At 42.5% G+C, this 18,630-nt stretch overlaps 2 protein-coding genes across 2 annotated transcripts in view; both read right to left on the bottom strand.

The window, feature by feature from the left end:
- Nucleotides 1-11,573, bottom strand: part of LOC134176773 (ankyrin repeat domain-containing protein 50-like) — a 16,455-nt gene extending 4,882 nt beyond the window's left edge. The window contains exons 1-15 of the mRNA XM_062643432.1: nt 11,454-11,573; nt 11,295-11,393; nt 11,078-11,173; nt 9,321-9,422; nt 9,161-9,256; nt 9,007-9,108; nt 5,938-5,973; nt 5,781-5,873; nt 5,625-5,723; nt 4,792-4,893; nt 4,632-4,727; nt 4,478-4,579; nt 4,383-4,418; nt 4,228-4,320; nt 4,072-4,170 (exon numbers count right to left, since the gene is read on the bottom strand). Of these exons, the coding sequence (XP_062499416.1) occupies nt 4,072-4,170; nt 4,228-4,320; nt 4,383-4,418; nt 4,478-4,579; nt 4,632-4,727; nt 4,792-4,893; nt 5,625-5,723; nt 5,781-5,873; nt 5,938-5,973; nt 9,007-9,108; nt 9,161-9,256; nt 9,321-9,422; nt 11,078-11,173; nt 11,295-11,393; nt 11,454-11,573 (1,371 nt within the window). The remainder of the gene's footprint in view (nt 1-4,071; nt 4,171-4,227; nt 4,321-4,382; nt 4,419-4,477; nt 4,580-4,631; nt 4,728-4,791; nt 4,894-5,624; nt 5,724-5,780; nt 5,874-5,937; nt 5,974-9,006; nt 9,109-9,160; nt 9,257-9,320; nt 9,423-11,077; nt 11,174-11,294; nt 11,394-11,453) is intronic.
- Nucleotides 11,574-16,457: 4,884 nt separating this feature from the next.
- Nucleotides 16,458-18,083, bottom strand: LOC134177197 (uncharacterized). Its single transcript, XM_062643953.1, has 3 exons — nt 18,040-18,083; nt 17,215-17,973; nt 16,458-17,133 (listed from the first exon to the last, which is right to left on the bottom strand). Exons 1-3 carry the CDS (start codon nt 18,052-18,054, stop codon nt 16,618-16,620), a joined length of 1,290 nt encoding a protein of 429 aa, XP_062499937.1. The 5' UTR covers nt 18,055-18,083; the 3' UTR covers nt 16,458-16,617.
- Between the last annotated feature and the right edge of the window lie 547 nt (nt 18,084-18,630).

Raw genomic sequence — 18,630 nt, 5'->3', positions numbered from 1 at the left:
GACGCACCTACAATACAGACGCGTCACGGTATACGGAGTTCTGCAGACAGAAGAAGTGGTCGCTGTTCCCAGCCTCAGAGCATCTCTCGTCGAGTTTGTCGTGTCAGCAGCTTCGGAAGTGCAGTACCAGACGCTGAAGGTATATCTGGCTGGCATCAAACACCATCATCAACTTGCACGCATGCCAGACCCCGTAGCCACTTCTATTCGCCTTCCCCTCGTCCTCCGAGGCATCAGATGGTGCGGACTTTGATTACCTCCAAAACCTCGCCTTCCAATCACTATCAAGGTCATCGGTCAAATGAATCGACGCTGCGAGAACGTCTTGACCTATCAACCGATGACCATCAGATGTACCGGGCCGCATTTACCACGGTCTTCTTTGGTTTTCTTCGGTGCTTGGAATTAATGACTCCGAGCGTCAGCAATTGTGACAAGGACCCACCTCTGATACACTCTGATCTCACAACCGACGGCAACGAGTATCGGCTGCACATCAACGCTGCTAAAATGGACCTGTTCTGCTTGGACGTCAACTTATTTCTTAGACGGACACATCATTCAGTCTGTCCGGTAAAGGTATTGAAAAACTACCTGGCCCGTCCTAGAGAATCGGATCTACTGCAATTAGTACACACAGACAGGTCCTTTCTCACTCCCCTGCGTCTTACCTCTATGCTTCGGTCTCTGCTACACAAATTGGGGTACACCAACAAAGACCACTACGCGTCACAGCTTCTGGATGAGAGCAGTAACAACTGCAGCCGCTGCTGGCCTGCCAGATTGGCTGATCAAAACTCTCGGTCGTTGGTCTTCAGACTGCTACCAACGATACATACAACTGAATGGTAAGGTCCTCTCTTCTGTGGCAAACGTGCTCGCTAAAGCCCACATTCCTACCAACTTTCCATCTTGGTCCTCTGACTAACATCTGTTTTTTCTTTCACATTTACTCACGATAGAGACGATTAATGCTCATATATGTTGAATTTGATGGCTTCATTAGCTTCATCCTCTAATTGCCACAACTGGTAGAGTGCAAGATGCACCCGCTGCAGTCAGAGTAAGCCAGCTCACCGGGCCAATTCTGTGTGCGTGCGTGTGTCACAGAAGGTGCGTCTTCTTCGAGGAAATGTGACGTGTAAAATAGATTGCTACCACCCATAAGCGAGATAGGACTAGTGTATGCATAATGTGACCTTGCAGTACAGTGTAGCAATTAGAACAATGACAAGAGATAACACTGAAGTGTTATTGTCATATGCACAACTAACTTGCTTAGTAAAACACAACTGTCACATTCAAACAAACAAAAACTTCACTGCACACTTTATTCCACTGCTTGTTCTGTTTTTAAGATACAATTTTCCTACCATAAAGTTCATAATATTGTTTACCTTATCTTTAGCATCTGCATCAGCTTTCTTCTCCAACAGACACTCCACTGCCTCACGATCATCAAGTTCAGCAGCAAAGTGAAGTAAAGTGCGACCAGACTGCATGCACAACACAAAAACATCTTTCACACATAATCAACAGTATTGTCAAAACTCTCACCTCCTTCTCCACTGATTGACAAAACTTCTCTGCAATCTTTCTTGCAACATCCACTTCATTACTACATGCCCACTGCAGCAGCTTACACACATTCTATTATCAACAATCAAAAGAAGAGAATCAATGTCACAAATCAATTCCATAAAAGGAAATACAAACAAAAATACCAAACTGTATCCACTCATTATGCTGTAAGACAACTGTTACTCACCTCTAATGCAACATCTTCAACTGACTGCATTATTAAAAACAACCGATTAGCTGTTGACATGTGACCTCTTCTCACAGCAAAATCAAAAGGCTTCTTGCAATACTATCACACATACAATTGTAATGAGTTAGTAAGAATATCACAACATGACTTCACAAGTGCTAATTAGTAACTCTGTAGCATTTAATAATTAAATAACTTAATATCTATGTCTAACTTAAATGCTTTGTACGCTGTATGTAGAGATTGACCAGGTGTTGTGGGCGTGGTCATATTTTAGACCTTCAGAAATCACCTTAAAATGCGGTTAAATATCTTGAAAACGACAGACAGAAAACCTTACAAGTTCAACTACGTTTGACTACTTCTGAATTGATCTCAGCTTGTCTTCAGAAGGAGAAAATCGCTCGTCAATTTCGGAGTTTTCGCTGGATTTTGTCTTCTTTCTTCTTCTTCTTCTTCTCCTCCTTCGTCACGCATAACTCCTTGACTACGGCATATCTAAAGCTAAAACTTTGGGAAACAACGTAGAATAAGCCAACCTGTATTCTTTTGATGATAGAAAAAAGAAACATCTAAGAAAAAAGATTTCTAGAATGGATTTGAACCTGCTACCCTACTTACATTCAACCGCAATTGTTATAAGCCATTGTTAACAAACAATAGCCAGGCAGCCAATCACAAGCTCTTGCTACGTTGCTTGAAGCAGTGTAGGGTACACGTGTAAAACAAGGCGACAAGAATTCTTGACACGTTTCGTAGTTGAAAAACCTGAAAGCCTACAGTTAGGCAAAGAATTGCGCTCTTGAATCATACGAGCAAACACAAGAACTGCGTGTAATTAATTAATTAGAAGTGATGTCAAACGTCATTGCAATCGCAGACACGATATATCTCTTCTTGCCGTAGTTGGACCACCAACGCCTTCAAGCATTTGGATTATGGCAAAAGCAAATTAATTCGACTCGCTTCCATCACAAAACGTCGACTTTGCAGCGCTCGGAATGTGACGTTTGTTATGAGCCTAGAAGTGTGGCCTACGATAATAATTTTGCAGTTGTCTAGTGCTACCGTATTTTATTTAAGACCAAACTCCTGCAAATCAAAGACCTCCTACTGTGTACAAGCCGGTCGCGTGTAGAAGTCGAGCTTTTGTTGAAGACACTCGGCACGAGCGTACACACACGTTCGGTTACGTGCACGTGCACAAATGACGGCGTGTGCGTGTAGCGTTTAATGACACCTGGCTAACAATGATGACGAAGGAAAAGGTGACGCTGCTGAAACTAGCATCTCGATTCTCATAGTAGTGACAAGTCTATCTAACCAAATCTTGCGTTTTCGATTAAGTGGTCTAGATAACAAAACTCATCCACATTCTGTAACGTGATGCATGACCATCAATGGAAATGCGAGCTTGCTTTGTTGCCCACACCAAGAACTTTAGTTGTTTAAACGCTAATACTCATACCCCACCGGACACAAATTTTAAAATTATGCAAGAATGCATCTAGAAATTGTTGTAGACAACCAGGAGATCTAACAGCTAATCATCTGCATAAATTCCTTCTTCAATCTACACACACACACACACACACACACACACACACACACACACACACACACACACACACACACACACACACACACAACTACATGTACGTATGCTCGTAGCTCTGAAACAAGTAGAACAGCTTCATACTTACTAGTGGTATTATTGCAACTAAATGTAACGTCTGATTCAAACCACCTATACATAAACACTGCATAGCTCTTAAAATATTTGCAAGTACACTGTAAACCTAAGATCCACATGCTCGAGATATGAGACTATACATGTAGACCAAGTATGGCTATAAATCTTTGTTTAATCAATGGAGTAGGCTGTGCTTTCGCACTCCTAAAAACTTACCAAACTGGAATTTTAAAAACCTTTTCCCTGAAAAAAGAAACAGATGTAGGGATTGTATAAAAAGTAATAGAAACAAGATCTATAGATAATATGAACCAAAGCCAGACATCATTAGTGAATCCTTCCAACCCCACATCCCCTACATTTTACTATTCGGGGTTGGAAGGATTCACTAATTATGTCTGGCTTTGGTTCATGCTATCATAGATCTTGTTTCTGTTACTTTTTATACAATCCCTATATCTATTTCTTTTTTTCAGGGAAAAAGTTTTTAAAATTCTAGCATACCTTAAAGTTCTATGATTTGTCTGCAAAGTGTGACAACTGTACAGTACTGCTGTCATTTAGTGTAGAATGTTTCTACAGAATATTTGAATGTTGCTACACTTACCTTGTCTGTAGCATCAGCATCTGCCTTCTTGCTCAACAGAACATCAACCACATCACAGTTGCCATGATCAGCAGCATAGTGAAGTAAACTTCGTCCAAACTGCATCAACAATACAATAACAAGTCATACAAATGATTGACAAATTCTATTTCTCACTCCGTCCTTCACTTCTGTTCCCTGTTCCACAATCTTTCTTATCACATCCACTCTACTGTTCTTGTGTGCCCAGTGTAACACGACACATCGAGTCTACACAATCCATACAGTCACACTTCCTTATTTCTCTCAACACACAACTGACACACACAAACCTCGACTGCAACATCTTCCATTGACATAGAAACAGTCTGAAACACACAAAATCAACAACACAACATGCAAGTATGCTCAGGGAGACAAACAGTACCGTTTCCACATCATTGCCGTGTGCCAGTCTTCTCTTCAGGATGATGTCAGCAATGTCCACGTTGTCATAAACAGCCACAATATCCAATGCATCACGACCATACTGTTCACACACTACTCAATGACACAATCAAAACAAGTTGACAAATCCCTACGTCGTCCTTCCATTCTGTTCCGTGATGTTCCACAATATTTCTTGCAACATCAACTCTCTTGTTCTTACATGCCCAAAGGAACACAAGAGGACGAGTCTACACACACCACACACTCACACACATTCATTTCATTCTCTCAACACAACTGACTGTCACACACCTCAACTGTAAGATCTTCAACTCTTTCACCTGCCAACACCAACCGACCAGCTGTAGACAAGTGACTATTATGCATAGCCAAATCAAAAGGTCTCTTCCTATACTGTAACACATAGAATTGTAATGAGTCAGTAAAACTATCACACCATAATTTCACAAACATTAAGTCTGCAGCATTTCATTATCACAAAATAATTATAAAATTAAATTGACAAAAAACCTAATGCTTGGCAACACATAATAAATCAATAAATTAAGTCTTGTACATTGACTAATTGTGTGTGTGTGTGTGTGTGTGTGTGTGTGTGTGTGTGTGTGTGTGTGTGCGTGTGTGTGTGTGTGCGTGTATGCGTGCGTGCATGTGTGTGTGTGTGTGTGTGTGTGTGTGTGTGTGTGTGTGTGTGCGTGTGTGTGTGTGTGTGATCTGTCTCTGTTTCATCACAAAAATCTTTTGAAAAAATTTAAACTGATGTAAAAATTCCTGCAAAATCAGCAAGTACACCAAGCTCTGTCCACCTTATTACACCTCAACACACATGTAGATCTGCTGTTTTACTACATTTACATTCCATTCTACTCGTCATAGAAATGCAAGCAGCTTAACATCTTGTTCAAAGATTCACTTAAAAATAGAGCTGCACATGACATAACATCATGATGTAATGCTTAATAACACTGAAATTCATAACACACAATGAAACTGTATGTTTGTCTTTCAACAGGCTCTACACATCAAACCTCCATGATTTGTCTGTAAAGTGTGACAACTGTACAGTACTGCTGTCATTTGGTGTAGAATATTTCTACAGAATATTTGAATGTTGCTACACTTACCTTGTCTGTAGCATCAGCATCTGCCTTGTTGCTCAACAGAACATCAACCACATCACAGTTGCCATGATCAGCAGCATAGTGAAGTAAACTTCGTCCAAACTGCATCAACAATACAATAACAAGTCATACAAATGATTGACAAATTCTATTTCTCACTCTGTCCTTCACTTCTGTTCCCTGCTCCACAATCTTTCTTATCACATCCACTCTACTGTTCTTGTGTGCCCAGTGTAACACGACACATCGAGTCTACACAATCCATACAGTCACACTTCCTTATTTCTCTCAACACACAACTGACACACACACAAACCTCCACTGCAACATCTTCCATTGACATAGAAACAGTCTGAAACACACAAAATCAACAACACAACATGCAAAGTATGCTCAGGGAGACAAACAGTACCGTTTCCACATCATTGCCGTATAGCAGTCTTCCCTTCAGGATGATGTCAGCAATGTCCACGTTGTCATAAACAGCCACAATATCCAATGCATCACAACCATACTGTTCACACACTACTCAATGACACAATCACAACAAGTTGACAAATCCCTACGTCGTCCTTCCATTCTGTTCCGTGATGTTCCACAATATTTCTTGCAACATCAACTCTCTTGTTCTTACATGCCCAATGGAACACGAGAGGACGAGTCTACACACACCACACACTCACACACATTCATTTCATTCTCTCAACACAACTGACTGTCACACACCTTAACTGTAAGATCTTCAACTCTTTCACCTGCCAACACCAACCGACCAGCTGTAGACAAGTGACCATTCTTCATAGCCAAATCAAAAGGTCTCTTCCCATACTGTAACACATAGAATTATAATGAGTCAGCAAAACTATCACACCATAATTTCACAAACGTTAAGTCTGCAGCATTTCATTATCACAAAATAATCATAAAATCAAGTTGACAAAAAACCTTATGCTTGGCAACACATAATAAATCAATAAATCAAGTCTTGTACATTGACTAATTGTGTGTGTGAGTGTGTGTGTGTGTGTGTGTGTGTGTGTGTGTGTGTGTGTGTGTGTGTGTGTGTGTGTGTGTGTGTGTGTGTGTGTTTGTGTGTGTGTGTGTAGCATCTGCAGTTTCATTTGAAAAATGGAAACATCCCGGACCTTTGGGTCATAAGTTCAACTGGATGGGCACAGGCATAATTCCCTTAGGCAAGAAAACCACACACAATTGCTTATCTTGACTCAAGAGTATAAATGAGTAGCTGGCCATTGATTGGGGTAGATAAGACTGCTGGCTTGGCAGAACATCATGCAGCAAATGGGTACGTGTGAGACTGAGGTCTAGTCTCGTGACTGCGCCAAAGTTGGATGCTCTGGCCAAGCACCTAGGGGTACGTCAGAGTAGCCTAAAACACTGAGTAGCACCAGATACCCCACCTAGAAATAGGCAGGGGATGCTATCTTTGATACTGAATGGCATATCCATGTGTATGTGTGTGTGTGTGTGTGTGTGTGTGTGTGTGTGTGTGTGTGTGTGTGTGTGTGTGTGTGTGTGTGTGTGTGTGTGTGTGTGTGTGATCTTATGGAGTGATTACATCCTGGACCTTGCAGGGTTGCAGGTTCAAGTCACAGTGATGTCGAGTTATGGCATAATTTCCTTGGGCAAGAAACTCACACACAATTGCCTCTCTCAACTCAGGAGTATAAATGAGTACCTACCTGATCATTGACTGGGGTGGCAAAGACCTCCGACTGCAAAAAGTGAATCAGCCACTGGGGTCCGGGTGAGAATTTGGGTGCCCACCACAATTGGTGTCGCAGTCAATGCTCCTGCGAGCACCTGGCGCAGAAGCACCTGGCTAGGCTCCAGGAAATTGGTTAGCACGGTGCATAGCTCCTGCTTAGTGCATAAGAACCCAGCCATCTGGCTGGAAACATTACTGTTTAACGGCAGCTTCTTATCAATTTGCCATGTGTGTGTGTGTGTGTGTGTGTGTGTGTGTGTGTGTGTGTGTGTGTGTGTGTGTGTGTGTGTGTTGTGGGGTGCGTTGGAGCAGATGGTAGAGCGTTGGTGATGACATCCGGGATCTTGTATTCTTTGATGAGGGTTGAAGGTTCGATCCTGGTGGAGGCAACACTGTCGCAGTTTCCTTGAGCAAGAAACTCACCCACACTTGCTTCTCTCGACTCAGGAGTATAAATGATTACCAAGTCATTGACTGGAGTGGACAAGACCGCTGCTTTGGCAGCAACATCATAGACCAGACGGATACGTGTGGGCCTTGGTGTCCAGTCCCAGAGCTGCGCCATTGCCAGTGCCCCTGGATGACTCTGGCAAAGCTCCAGGTGGATTGTGGCGCTAGCCCCAAGACTCCACGTAGCGCATGGAGGCCCTGCCTCTTGAGGCAGACGAAGCTACCTCCGCAACTAACCTCAAGGTCAACGTCGAAAGACGTGGAGGGCTTAACATTTGTCCATTGTGTGTGTGTGTGTGTGTGTGTGTGTGTGTGTGTGTGTGTGTGTGTGTGTGTGTGTGTGTGTGTGTGTGTGTGTGTGTGTGTGTGTGTGTGTGTGTGTGTGTGATCTGTCTCTGTGTCATCACAAAAATCTTTTGAACAAATTTAAACTGATGCAAAAATTCCTGCAAAATCAGCAAGTACACCAAGCCCTGTCCACCTCATTACACCTCAACACACATGTAGATCTGCTGTTTTACTACATTTTCATCCCATTCTACTCGTCATAGAAATGCAAGCAGCTTAACATCTTGTTGAAAGATTTACTTAAAAATAAAGCTGCACATGACATAACAGCATGATGTGATGCTTAATAACACTGAAATTCATAACACACAATGAAATGGTATGTTTGTCTTTCAACAGGCTCTACACATCAAACCTCCATGATTTGTCTGTAAAGTGTGACAACTGTACAGTACTGCTGTCATTTGGTGTAGAATATTTCTATAGAATATTTGAATGTTGCTACACTTACCTTGTCTAAAGCATCAGCATCTGCCTTCTTGCTCAACAGAACATCAACCACATCACAGTTGCCATGATCAGCAGCATAGTGAAGTAAAGTTTGTCCCAACTGCATCAACAATACAATAACAAGTCATACAAATGATTGACAAATTCTATTTCTCACTCCGTCCTTCACTTCTGTTCCCTGCTCCACAATCTTTCTTATCACATCCACTCTACTGTTCTTGTGTGCCCAGTGTAACACGACACATCGAGTCTACACAATCCATACAGTCACACTTCCTTATTTCTCTCAACACACAACTGACACACACAAACCTCGACTGCAACATCTTTCTTTGACATAGAAACAGTCTGAAACACACAAAATCAACAACACAACATGCAAAGTATGCTCAGGAAGACAAACAGTACCGTTTCCACATCATTGCCGTGTGCCAGTCTTCTCTTCAGGATGATGTCAGCAATGTCCACGTTGCCATACACAGCCACAATATCCAATGCATCACGACCATCCTGTTCACACACTACTCAATGACACAATCACAACAAGTTGACAAATCCCTACGTCGTCCTTCCATTCTGTTCCGTGATGTTCCACAATATTTCTTGCAACATCAACTCTCTTGTTCTTACATGCCCAATGGAACACGAGAGGACCAGTCTACACACACCACACACTCACACACATTCATTTCATTCTCTCAACACAACTGACTGTCACACACCTCAACTGTAAGATCTTCAACTCTTTTACTTGCCAACACCAACCGACCAGCTGTAGACAAGTGACCCCGACTCATAGCCAAATCAAATGCAGTCCTACCACTCTGACCATATACAATGAATATTAGCAATGTGTTGTCCAACAAGCAATCAATACAATACAACTGCCAGCACACTATCCATCACTACTCATAATACAACACCATGTCTGCTAGTAAAACACTCATCTACATCTCCTGCTGCAGCATACACACAATCAACACTTTCTAATCGAATATCAAATCATCTCCAACTCTCTCTCCTACACTTGACACACTTTCAACTTCACATCATTTTTCTTACAATAAACGAGATCTACTCAAATACCATTACAAAACAAATCAAGTTATGCTAATCAACAATTTTGTTTCTATGTGTTTGTAATGTTTGAAATTGGTCAATGTTGCCTAGTAACCGTCAATCAAATAGGAAAATCTTTGTGGTTAATTATATTTTACAATGTCATCTCATTGATTTGGTTCAATATAAAGGACTGTCCACACTGGCAACTGGATCACGATCCAATCCGTCCGATCCATATCACAAGGTGGTTTCGACCACGATCCGAACGCAATCGGTTGAATCCAATTAGAAATAATAGGTGTTACCTTCACGTACGCTACTCGTGTAGTCGGAACATCTAACACTCCTCACTCGTCTCTGTTCTCGCTCACCTTTCGTCGCTGTATCAGCGCTTTACACAAGCAAAGAAGCCACATGTACACATCGGTCATCAGTCATGTGATATCAAAATGAGGCGCAGGTAGCGTGTTCAAAGTGCACTGCATTCTGGTCTAGTGTGGACAGGCATTAAGTCAATCTTAATTAATTACTAAAACATGCACACATGGAGATGTCAAGTATGTGGGCACTTGCATGATACACAAACTTTCTGCTAAAGATGGACTTTGACTTTAAATTGGACCGATTAAGTCATACAGTAGCAAAATCTAAAAATGTCAACAACAATTTCTGGCACAAAATACGTGACCAAAAAGCATAACATTAAGGTGACCACTGAGCAAGATACCTACTAGTACAGAGTTGTCAAACTTGCAAGTTATAGCCTTTTCACATGAGCTCCTTTACAACCGAGCCGCCAGTTGAACCAACAGTTGAATCCATGCCAGAGAGCTGAGCTAACTCACTGTTCACATGATGTTCAACAACACAAGCCAGCTCACTTAGAGGGACCAGGGTGTATCTCTTGCTACATGTATGCAAACACTAGCTACATACAACCACCACGTGTACATCAAAAACACTCGCCCAATCCGACGTGAAAAGTCTGGCTACTCAAGACTATAGTTTGGCAGTTGGTTGTCGTTCACATGATGAATGCAAGCCAAGCAGAACCAAACTGTGGTGGCACAGCAGTTTATGGTGGACCATTCCAGAGCAGCTTGGCTCAGCTTGCCTCAACTTGGACTGCATTCACACAAAGTTGTCAACATTTCAAAAGTGAGCTGAGCCATGATGACCGTGTTGACTAGGTTACAAGTGCTCATGTGAATGGAACACGGTAGTTATTTCATGATTTGGATTGAACAAACGTGTCAATCCTACAACATTTACACTTCCAAAGAAAAGGAAAAAGTAAATAATAAATACCGCCCTCATTTAAACGCTCCAGATAGAAATATTAACAAAAATTAAATAAAATACAACAATTCACATCAACACATACAACAGTTCAACCGCAACACATGGAAACACTCACCACATTCTTCTGTTCAGCATTGGCTCCTGCTGTTAATAGAGCATCAACTATTTCATCATAACCCCGCCATGCTGCTTTCATTAGAGCAGTGTCACCCTGTAATGACAATAATTTTGTTTTATTGTTTGTCTCTACTGTAATATCCGTCCTATCACAAATCTCATCACATCATTTAAATCTCATTCTCTTCATTCATTCATTCACTATCAACACTTACCAGAAAATCAGTTCTGTTGATGTCTGCCCCTCTAGACAACAAAAGCTCAACTAATGACTTGGAGCCATTCCAACAAGCTATTATCAGTACAGTCCATCCCTACATTAGAGTGAATTGTTATGAACAACAATAAAACGAGTCACTCAATCAATAACATACATTATCACACGCATTCACTTCAGCTCCTAGATCCAATAGACTTTCAACCTCATCACGTGACTCGGTCTCCGCAGCCCTCAGTAGTCTATCATTCAATGTTGTGATGTCTCTCTCACTCATTCTAACATAACAGTAACACATTAATAACAATAAATCCTTCCAATTTCATTCACAAACGACATTTCACTCAACACGCGCTCTCAATACAATCACTACACACACCACATCTCAACCCTTCACTCACATCTCATCAACACAATTCTTTCTACCCAATCTCAATCTCCCTTCCTACTCACTCTAACTTTATTCTCACCTTCAAACGCAAATTTCTCCACACGCGATCGACGGTGACGTTTTGGGGTGTTGCTCGTCTTATCAGAGTCTCATGACCCGCAATCACGTGTTACTCAAGCGCACGTGTCCTCAGACTCTCCCGCGCTTCATTTTCCCGGTGCCCGAAGGAGGCGAAAGGAAGACGTCACGTGACTTTGACCTCGGAGAACTCAATCTTCGTAGCGCACGAAATTAAAGTATTCCATTTTATTACTAGTATTTTTGAGTTTATTTAAATACTAGGATCCATGGCCCGCTCTTCGTACGGTCAAGATACTGTAGTGTAAAACTAGGTCTAGGACACGTCACGTGCAATCTTTGTTGCGAGGTCCCGGATGTCCTTGTTTTGATAGAAATCGACACGCTCCCCGTGTAGTGCTTAGTGAAGAAAACCTGTAGGTTGGATTCCGTCCAAATGCAATCGGAATTTGAAGAGAAAGGCAAGCGCTAGAAGAGTAAGTTTCGTCGGCAAGAGATATTCGATTGCTGGAAGCTTTGCGAAAGACAACGACGCGTACGGTCTACACAGGACTGGTGTGGGCATGTGTTCGAATAAACTGGAATGTCTAGCGTTTGCCTCATCAAGAAATTTTACGCGGGGGTCGACCCCTTGAGAGGGGACCCAGTACATAATTTTTTAATTTCTTAATTTTTTACGCAAACTTTCGCTCATGTGTGCCGGGTGTGCTTGCCGATTTCGGTTGCAAACAAACAAAAGACGTCGCCGCAAAACGCGAACACACACACGCAGACAGACAATTTGAGCTTTATGTATTAAGGCCTGTCCACACTAGACCAGAATGGATCGCGATCCGATCGGGATCCGATCGGGATAGCGAGCGTCCACACTGCACTTTGAAAACGATACCTCCGCCTCATTTCGCTATCACGTGACTGATGACCGATGTGTATGTGTGGTTTCTTTGCTTGTAGAAAGCGTTGATACAGCGACGTAAGGTGAGCGAGAACAAAGACGAGTAAGGAGTGTTAGATGTTCCGACTACACGCGTAGCGTACGTGAAGGTAACGCCCACTATTTCTAATTGGATTCAACCGATCGCGATCGGATCGCGATCGAATCCACCTCGCGATGTGGATCGCGATCCGATCGCGATCCGATCGCGATCGAGTTGCAAGTGTGGACAGCGTTGCGGTTGGATCGCGATCGGATCGCGATCGGATCGCGATCCAGTTGCCAGTGTGGACAGGCCTTTAGACTAGGATCCATGGCCCGTTCTTCGTACGGGCAAGATACTGTAGTGTAAAGATAGGTCTGTGGACACGTCACGTGCAACCTTTTGTTGCGAGGTCCCGGATGTGCTGAATAAATTCGAATCTTGCTGTTCGCGCTTGGTTCGATCGAAATCGACAAACTCCCCGTGTAGCGCTTGCTGCAGAGAACGTGTAGGTTGGATTTGGTGGAGATACAATCATAATTTGGAGAGAAACGAAAGCGCTGGAAGAGTAACTAGAGTCTACAGAGACCATAGAATGTGTTGAAGAGATGAAGTAGCAAGCTCAAATAAATAAATGAAGAAGCACTAGAAGTGCAAACCCTCCGCCATTACGCACCTTGAAGGTAATTAGTCGTGCCATGACAGAATGGTCTAACTAAACAATACCAACTAACCGCCACGCACAGCGAAAGTAGAGCAAATACGAAAACCAGCTTTCCGTTATTAGATAGGTACAAAGAAGCAGCACTGATTTTCAGTAAGCAAACCACGATTTCATGCACCTAAAATGTTTTTGGCTTTTAGAAGATGACACTATTGATGGAACAAGCATATTGTTACAACTTTGCTCTCTAGACGTCTAGTTCTTTGTGCAACTTCTCTAGGCGTCTGATTGTTTGTGCAGCTTTTGAAGTCGTAATGAGCCACTATGGGTGGTTTTAGGCGTGGCATAGGTAACACCGTGCAGAGCCAAAACAAAATTTGACGCGGAAAAACATGAACGTTACAAATGTAGCTAGATTAGGCGTTATTTCTAAGTGCTAAACTCTCACGTACAACAAAGAAACAGCTCGCCACCGATTTTCCAGCTCACAACAATCTAGACGTCCGGTTGTTTGTGCAGCTTCTCTAGACATCTGGTTGTGGGGAAAACATGCACTTTTCAAATGTAGATCAGGTTGTTTCAAAGTGCTGGAACAAGCCAAATGTTACAAGTCGGGTAGTGCGTTACGCGATAGAGTAACACGCGTGATCATTGTTCTGTTTGTTGGTGGGCAAGCTACAAATGGAGAGCAAAACAAGCCGCTCACCACCGATTTTCCAGCTCACAAGAATGTAGACGTCTGGTTGTTTCTGCTGCTTCTCTAGGCATCTGTTTGTTTGTATAGCTTCTCTAGACGTGTGGTTGTTTGTGCAACTTCTCTAGACGTCTTCATGGTAGTTGTCGTAATGGGGGGAAACGCGCATGTTACAAACGTAGTTGTTTCGAAGTGCTGGAACAAGCCAAATTTTACAAGTCGGAGAGTCTCGACGCTAGGCCGGCTGGCAAGTTTCGCCTTACGTGATAAAGTAATGGGGGTGATCATTGTTCTGTTTGTTGGTGGAAAAACTAGGTTACAAATGGAGAGCAAAACAAGCACCTCACCACCGATTTTCCAGCTCACAAGAATGTAAAAGTGTCGTTCTTTGTGCAGCTTTTCTAGGCGTCTCGTTGTTTGTGCCGCTTCTCTAGCTAGACGTCTGGTTGTTGCATAGTAGCAGCTACCAAAGAAAGAGAAGCGGAGCCTTATGATGACATTTCGTTCGTCTATTGGTCGGTAATGACACCACTTCTGGTCTATTGGTCGGAATAGCTTCATTTGCATCTGCACTAATCGACTATATATACGGTCGGTCGGTCGCTCGGTCATCGAACGATTGCTATTATACCCTCGGCCGGAAATCCGGGCCTCGGGAAATAATATAGAATATTACACAACACAATGGTATTACGAGATTTAGGTTGTACTAGATCCATGCCCCGTCCTTCAAGATACTGTCTATATGATATACTATAGGTAGGGTTCTCGACGAAAGACGCAGGTGTTGACACGTCCCGTGCAACCGTTGTTACGAGGTCCCGGATGACTTGAATAAATGGAATCTCGTCTTCGCGCTTTTTTCGGTAGAAATCGACACGCTCCCCGTGTAGCGCTTGCTATAGAAAACGTGTAAGTTGAATTCGGTGCAAATGCAATCAGAATTTGAGAGAAACGAAAGAGTATGGAAGTTCCTTGGGCAAGAAATATTTGATTGTTCGAAGATTTGGGAAGGAAGACGACACGTGCGGTCTACACAGGACTGGTGTGGGCGTGTATTTGAATGAACTGGAATGTGGCGATCCCTCGAGAAGAGACCCTGTGCATAATTTTAATTTTTTACGCAAACCTTGCCCTTTGCGTGCCGAGTGTGCATTCAGATTCCTTTGCGAACGGACAAAAGACGTACCCGCTTATCACAAACACACACACACACACACACACACACACACACACACACACACACACACACTCACACACACACACACACACACACACACACACACACACACACACACACACACACACACACACACACACACAATTTGAGCTTGATTTAAACTAGATGATGAAAAGTGTTATCTACTTTAGAAAGCTCAACTTGTCTGTCTGTGTGTCTGTGTGTGTGTTCGCGTTTGGCGGCCACGTCTTTTGTCCGTTCGCAACCGAAATCGGCGCGAACACTCGGCACGCACAGTGAAAAGTTTACGTAAAAATTTAAAAAATTATGCACCGGGTTCCCTCTCGAGGGGTCTACCCCGCGTAAAATTTTTCGATGACGCAAACGCTACGCATTTCAGTTCATTCGAACACACGCCCACGCCAGTCCTGTGCAGGCTGTACGCGTCGTCGTCCTTCGCAAAGCTTCGAGCAATCAAATATCTCTTGCCGACGAAACTTATAATTAAGTACATTACTACCTGATGGAAGCTCGTTCTTGGGTGCGTCAGAAGACGTGTCTTCAACGGGAAAAGACTGCCGTTCGCTCGAATCATAATCAACAAGTCAAACAATTTCTAGGAATGACATACCGTCGATTCATCAAACTTCTATGCTTATTTACATGTAAAATATAAATATGTAAAATACATTAAATTATATGTAAAATATAAATATGTAAAAATATATTAAATTATATGTAAAATATAAATATATAAAAAAATTAATTTATGCTTCTATTGCCAAACCGTTCAGCATGTTGACTGAAGGAAAACGCTGATCTATTTGGTTCCAGCAATACCAAAATACTTGATAGCGTTGAAAGATCCATTGTGTAGTAATAGCTCAGCTGTTAGCCCACTCCAGGATCTTATGCAGACAGGCCCGGAGGTATGACGCGGCGGAAAGGGTCTATAGCTACGTGAGACTGTAGAGGAATATGCGAGCAGATCGACAAAATTCTAGCTAGATGACTCGACTTGAAACACTAGCTATTTAACTCAATTCCGGATCTCGCTTAATTAATTTAATGACGGATATCAGACTCCCTGGCTATATAGCTAAGGTTTGATTTAGAATTAGTTAGTCAGTGGTGTTATTTGCTTGCAAAATTCAATAATTAAAAAAGCGGGTTAACACTAGAGATAATATATCGACAAATTGATATTAATGCACTCAATGATAATGTACATGCTTTGTCAAAAAATTTGTTTTAAATTTTATTTCCTATATTTTCTAAATTTAAATCTAATATAAGATAGAAGACAAATGTCATAGTCTATACTTGTCTAGTTAATAACTGTAAGCAATGCTAATAATTGTTGCCACCGTTACTACGCAAGAAAGAACAACAACCGTCTACACTGCTACCGAGCTGCTCAATACTCCTGTATACGGAGTGGCCGTGTAGTCATGCTGGATCCATCTCTTGTCGACATAATTCCAGGACACATACAAATCTTCACTTTTTCTGTATACGTCAGTCGATTGGCAATTATAGGTTCCCACTATGCTAAGCGGCCTATTAGGAGCAGATACTTTGGAGCAGAGACGTCGAGATTTTACCACCAAGAGTGCCGGCACAATAAACGTACTGCAGTATCCAACCAAGCCTCCATATTCCAGTACGTCAACAATGTTGCTCACAGCGACGGCGGCGATTAGAGGCAGAGTAGCCGTAAAGAATCTGATCGTGAGCTTGGTGAAATTGCTGGGCTGGGCCCCGACATAATGCTTACTCAAACTCATAATATAGTTGGCGCAGGCGACGGCAGACAGAGGCGTAGAAGACAGCATTACAACCGACGAATGAAGAACAATAAAGGAAGATACGATGCGTACTGACAAGCTGTTTCCGGGTGTAGTTAGAGGAACCTATATCCGTACAATAACATGCAGGTATTAATTAAAGATTACATGAGAAGTGATCGTTTACTTTGCTAAGAATTGATTTACCCAAGAGAGACTGCTGGTTTCCACCAACTGAGATTGGAAGTGAAGTGCGACAGTAACTCCCACGACTGCATAGACCACAAAACAGGTGAAGACGCTAGCCGCTAGTAGGAAGTGAAGCTTCTCTTTGTCTGGAACCGGCTGTACAAACGACGGGATTAGTGGCTGACAAGATAACGTGTGAGATACAACAGGAATAATGGCCAGGCCACCGATTACATCAAATTTCTGCCACATACTTTGCAAATCTGATTTTTCCTCGTTTTCTGGTAGAAAGTCGTCTGATACTAAGGCTATCAGACAGTAACCAAACATGAGCAACACTCCAACAAACCGGATAGTCCCCAGGGAAACTTGCACAAATTTCTGTTGAGTTAGTTCCATTAAAGAAATAGGAACCACAAGCAATCCGAATATTACCACACACAAGGCGTATGTGTTCCAACATGAACCAGTTGGATGCATCATCATTCTGAAGTCGTCGTCGGAACACTGTTGAAACCGTTCGAAATCGAAGGAAATGTGAGCAGCCCAAGAACTGGCAGCTAGTGTTACGTAGTACCACATAGAAAGCAGACACCAGAGCACGACAGACCAACCGAACACAACAGCAATCGACGGAGACAGAAACACCTCACAGAGCTCGTCTACCTCAAACTTGCGATAAAATCCAATTTTGTATACAGGCTTGAGATTTTCTACAAAAGGTTCCAAACAATTTTTCTTTGCCATCTCAAAGCGACTGCTTCTATCTTCCAGCGCCTATAAATAGCAATTAAACGTAACAATACAGGCTGTCACATGTCAAATTAGTGGTCATCATCTCACTTGGGCTCTTGCCATATATCTTCTAGTGTCCAAATGAGCGGTGGGATTGTGGGCAAGGATAACAAAAGTGAGAGAAAGAGAGCAAACAGAAGACCGGCATAGTAGAAAACAAACGGTATCGCAAGTAGTCCACCGCTGATATTGTTGTTCAAAATGTAGATAAATGCAACGAGCTTGCTGTAAGGTTCTTGTTTTTGCGTCGTTTTCATCTCGATTGCTCCTGAAAACGCCGTCTTCTCTCACACCCGTCTTAACACAAGACCGGCATTCAATGACTGGCATAAGGTTCTCGTGACTAGAGGAATATGTAGTGCACGTAGCAGCAGTAGCTAGCCGTCTGAGCGTTCGCAGATGGGAATGTACAGGTTTATGTATAGTAAGCAAAAGACACTTGCGTTTAGCTAAGCAATAATAACAATCATTTTGATATTTGAAAACCTCGTGACAGCGTTTAGGTCCATGTAACGCTTGCCATGTGTTCTTCCCATGTAGAGCCACATGTGGCATTCAGTGACTAGCTGAAGCCAACACATGGATGTAAGACTTTCGATTTCTTGATATTGCATGCATTCCACGGGAACCAATTTTAAT

Source organism: Corticium candelabrum, chromosome 3 (genome assembly GCF_963422355.1).
Source record: "Corticium candelabrum chromosome 3, ooCorCand1.1, whole genome shotgun sequence".
In the NCBI taxonomy this organism is placed as follows: domain Eukaryota; kingdom Metazoa; phylum Porifera; class Homoscleromorpha; order Homosclerophorida; family Plakinidae; genus Corticium; species Corticium candelabrum.
Note: the sequence above shows the minus strand (reverse complement) of the source record. Positions and strands in the feature narration are given on the sequence as shown.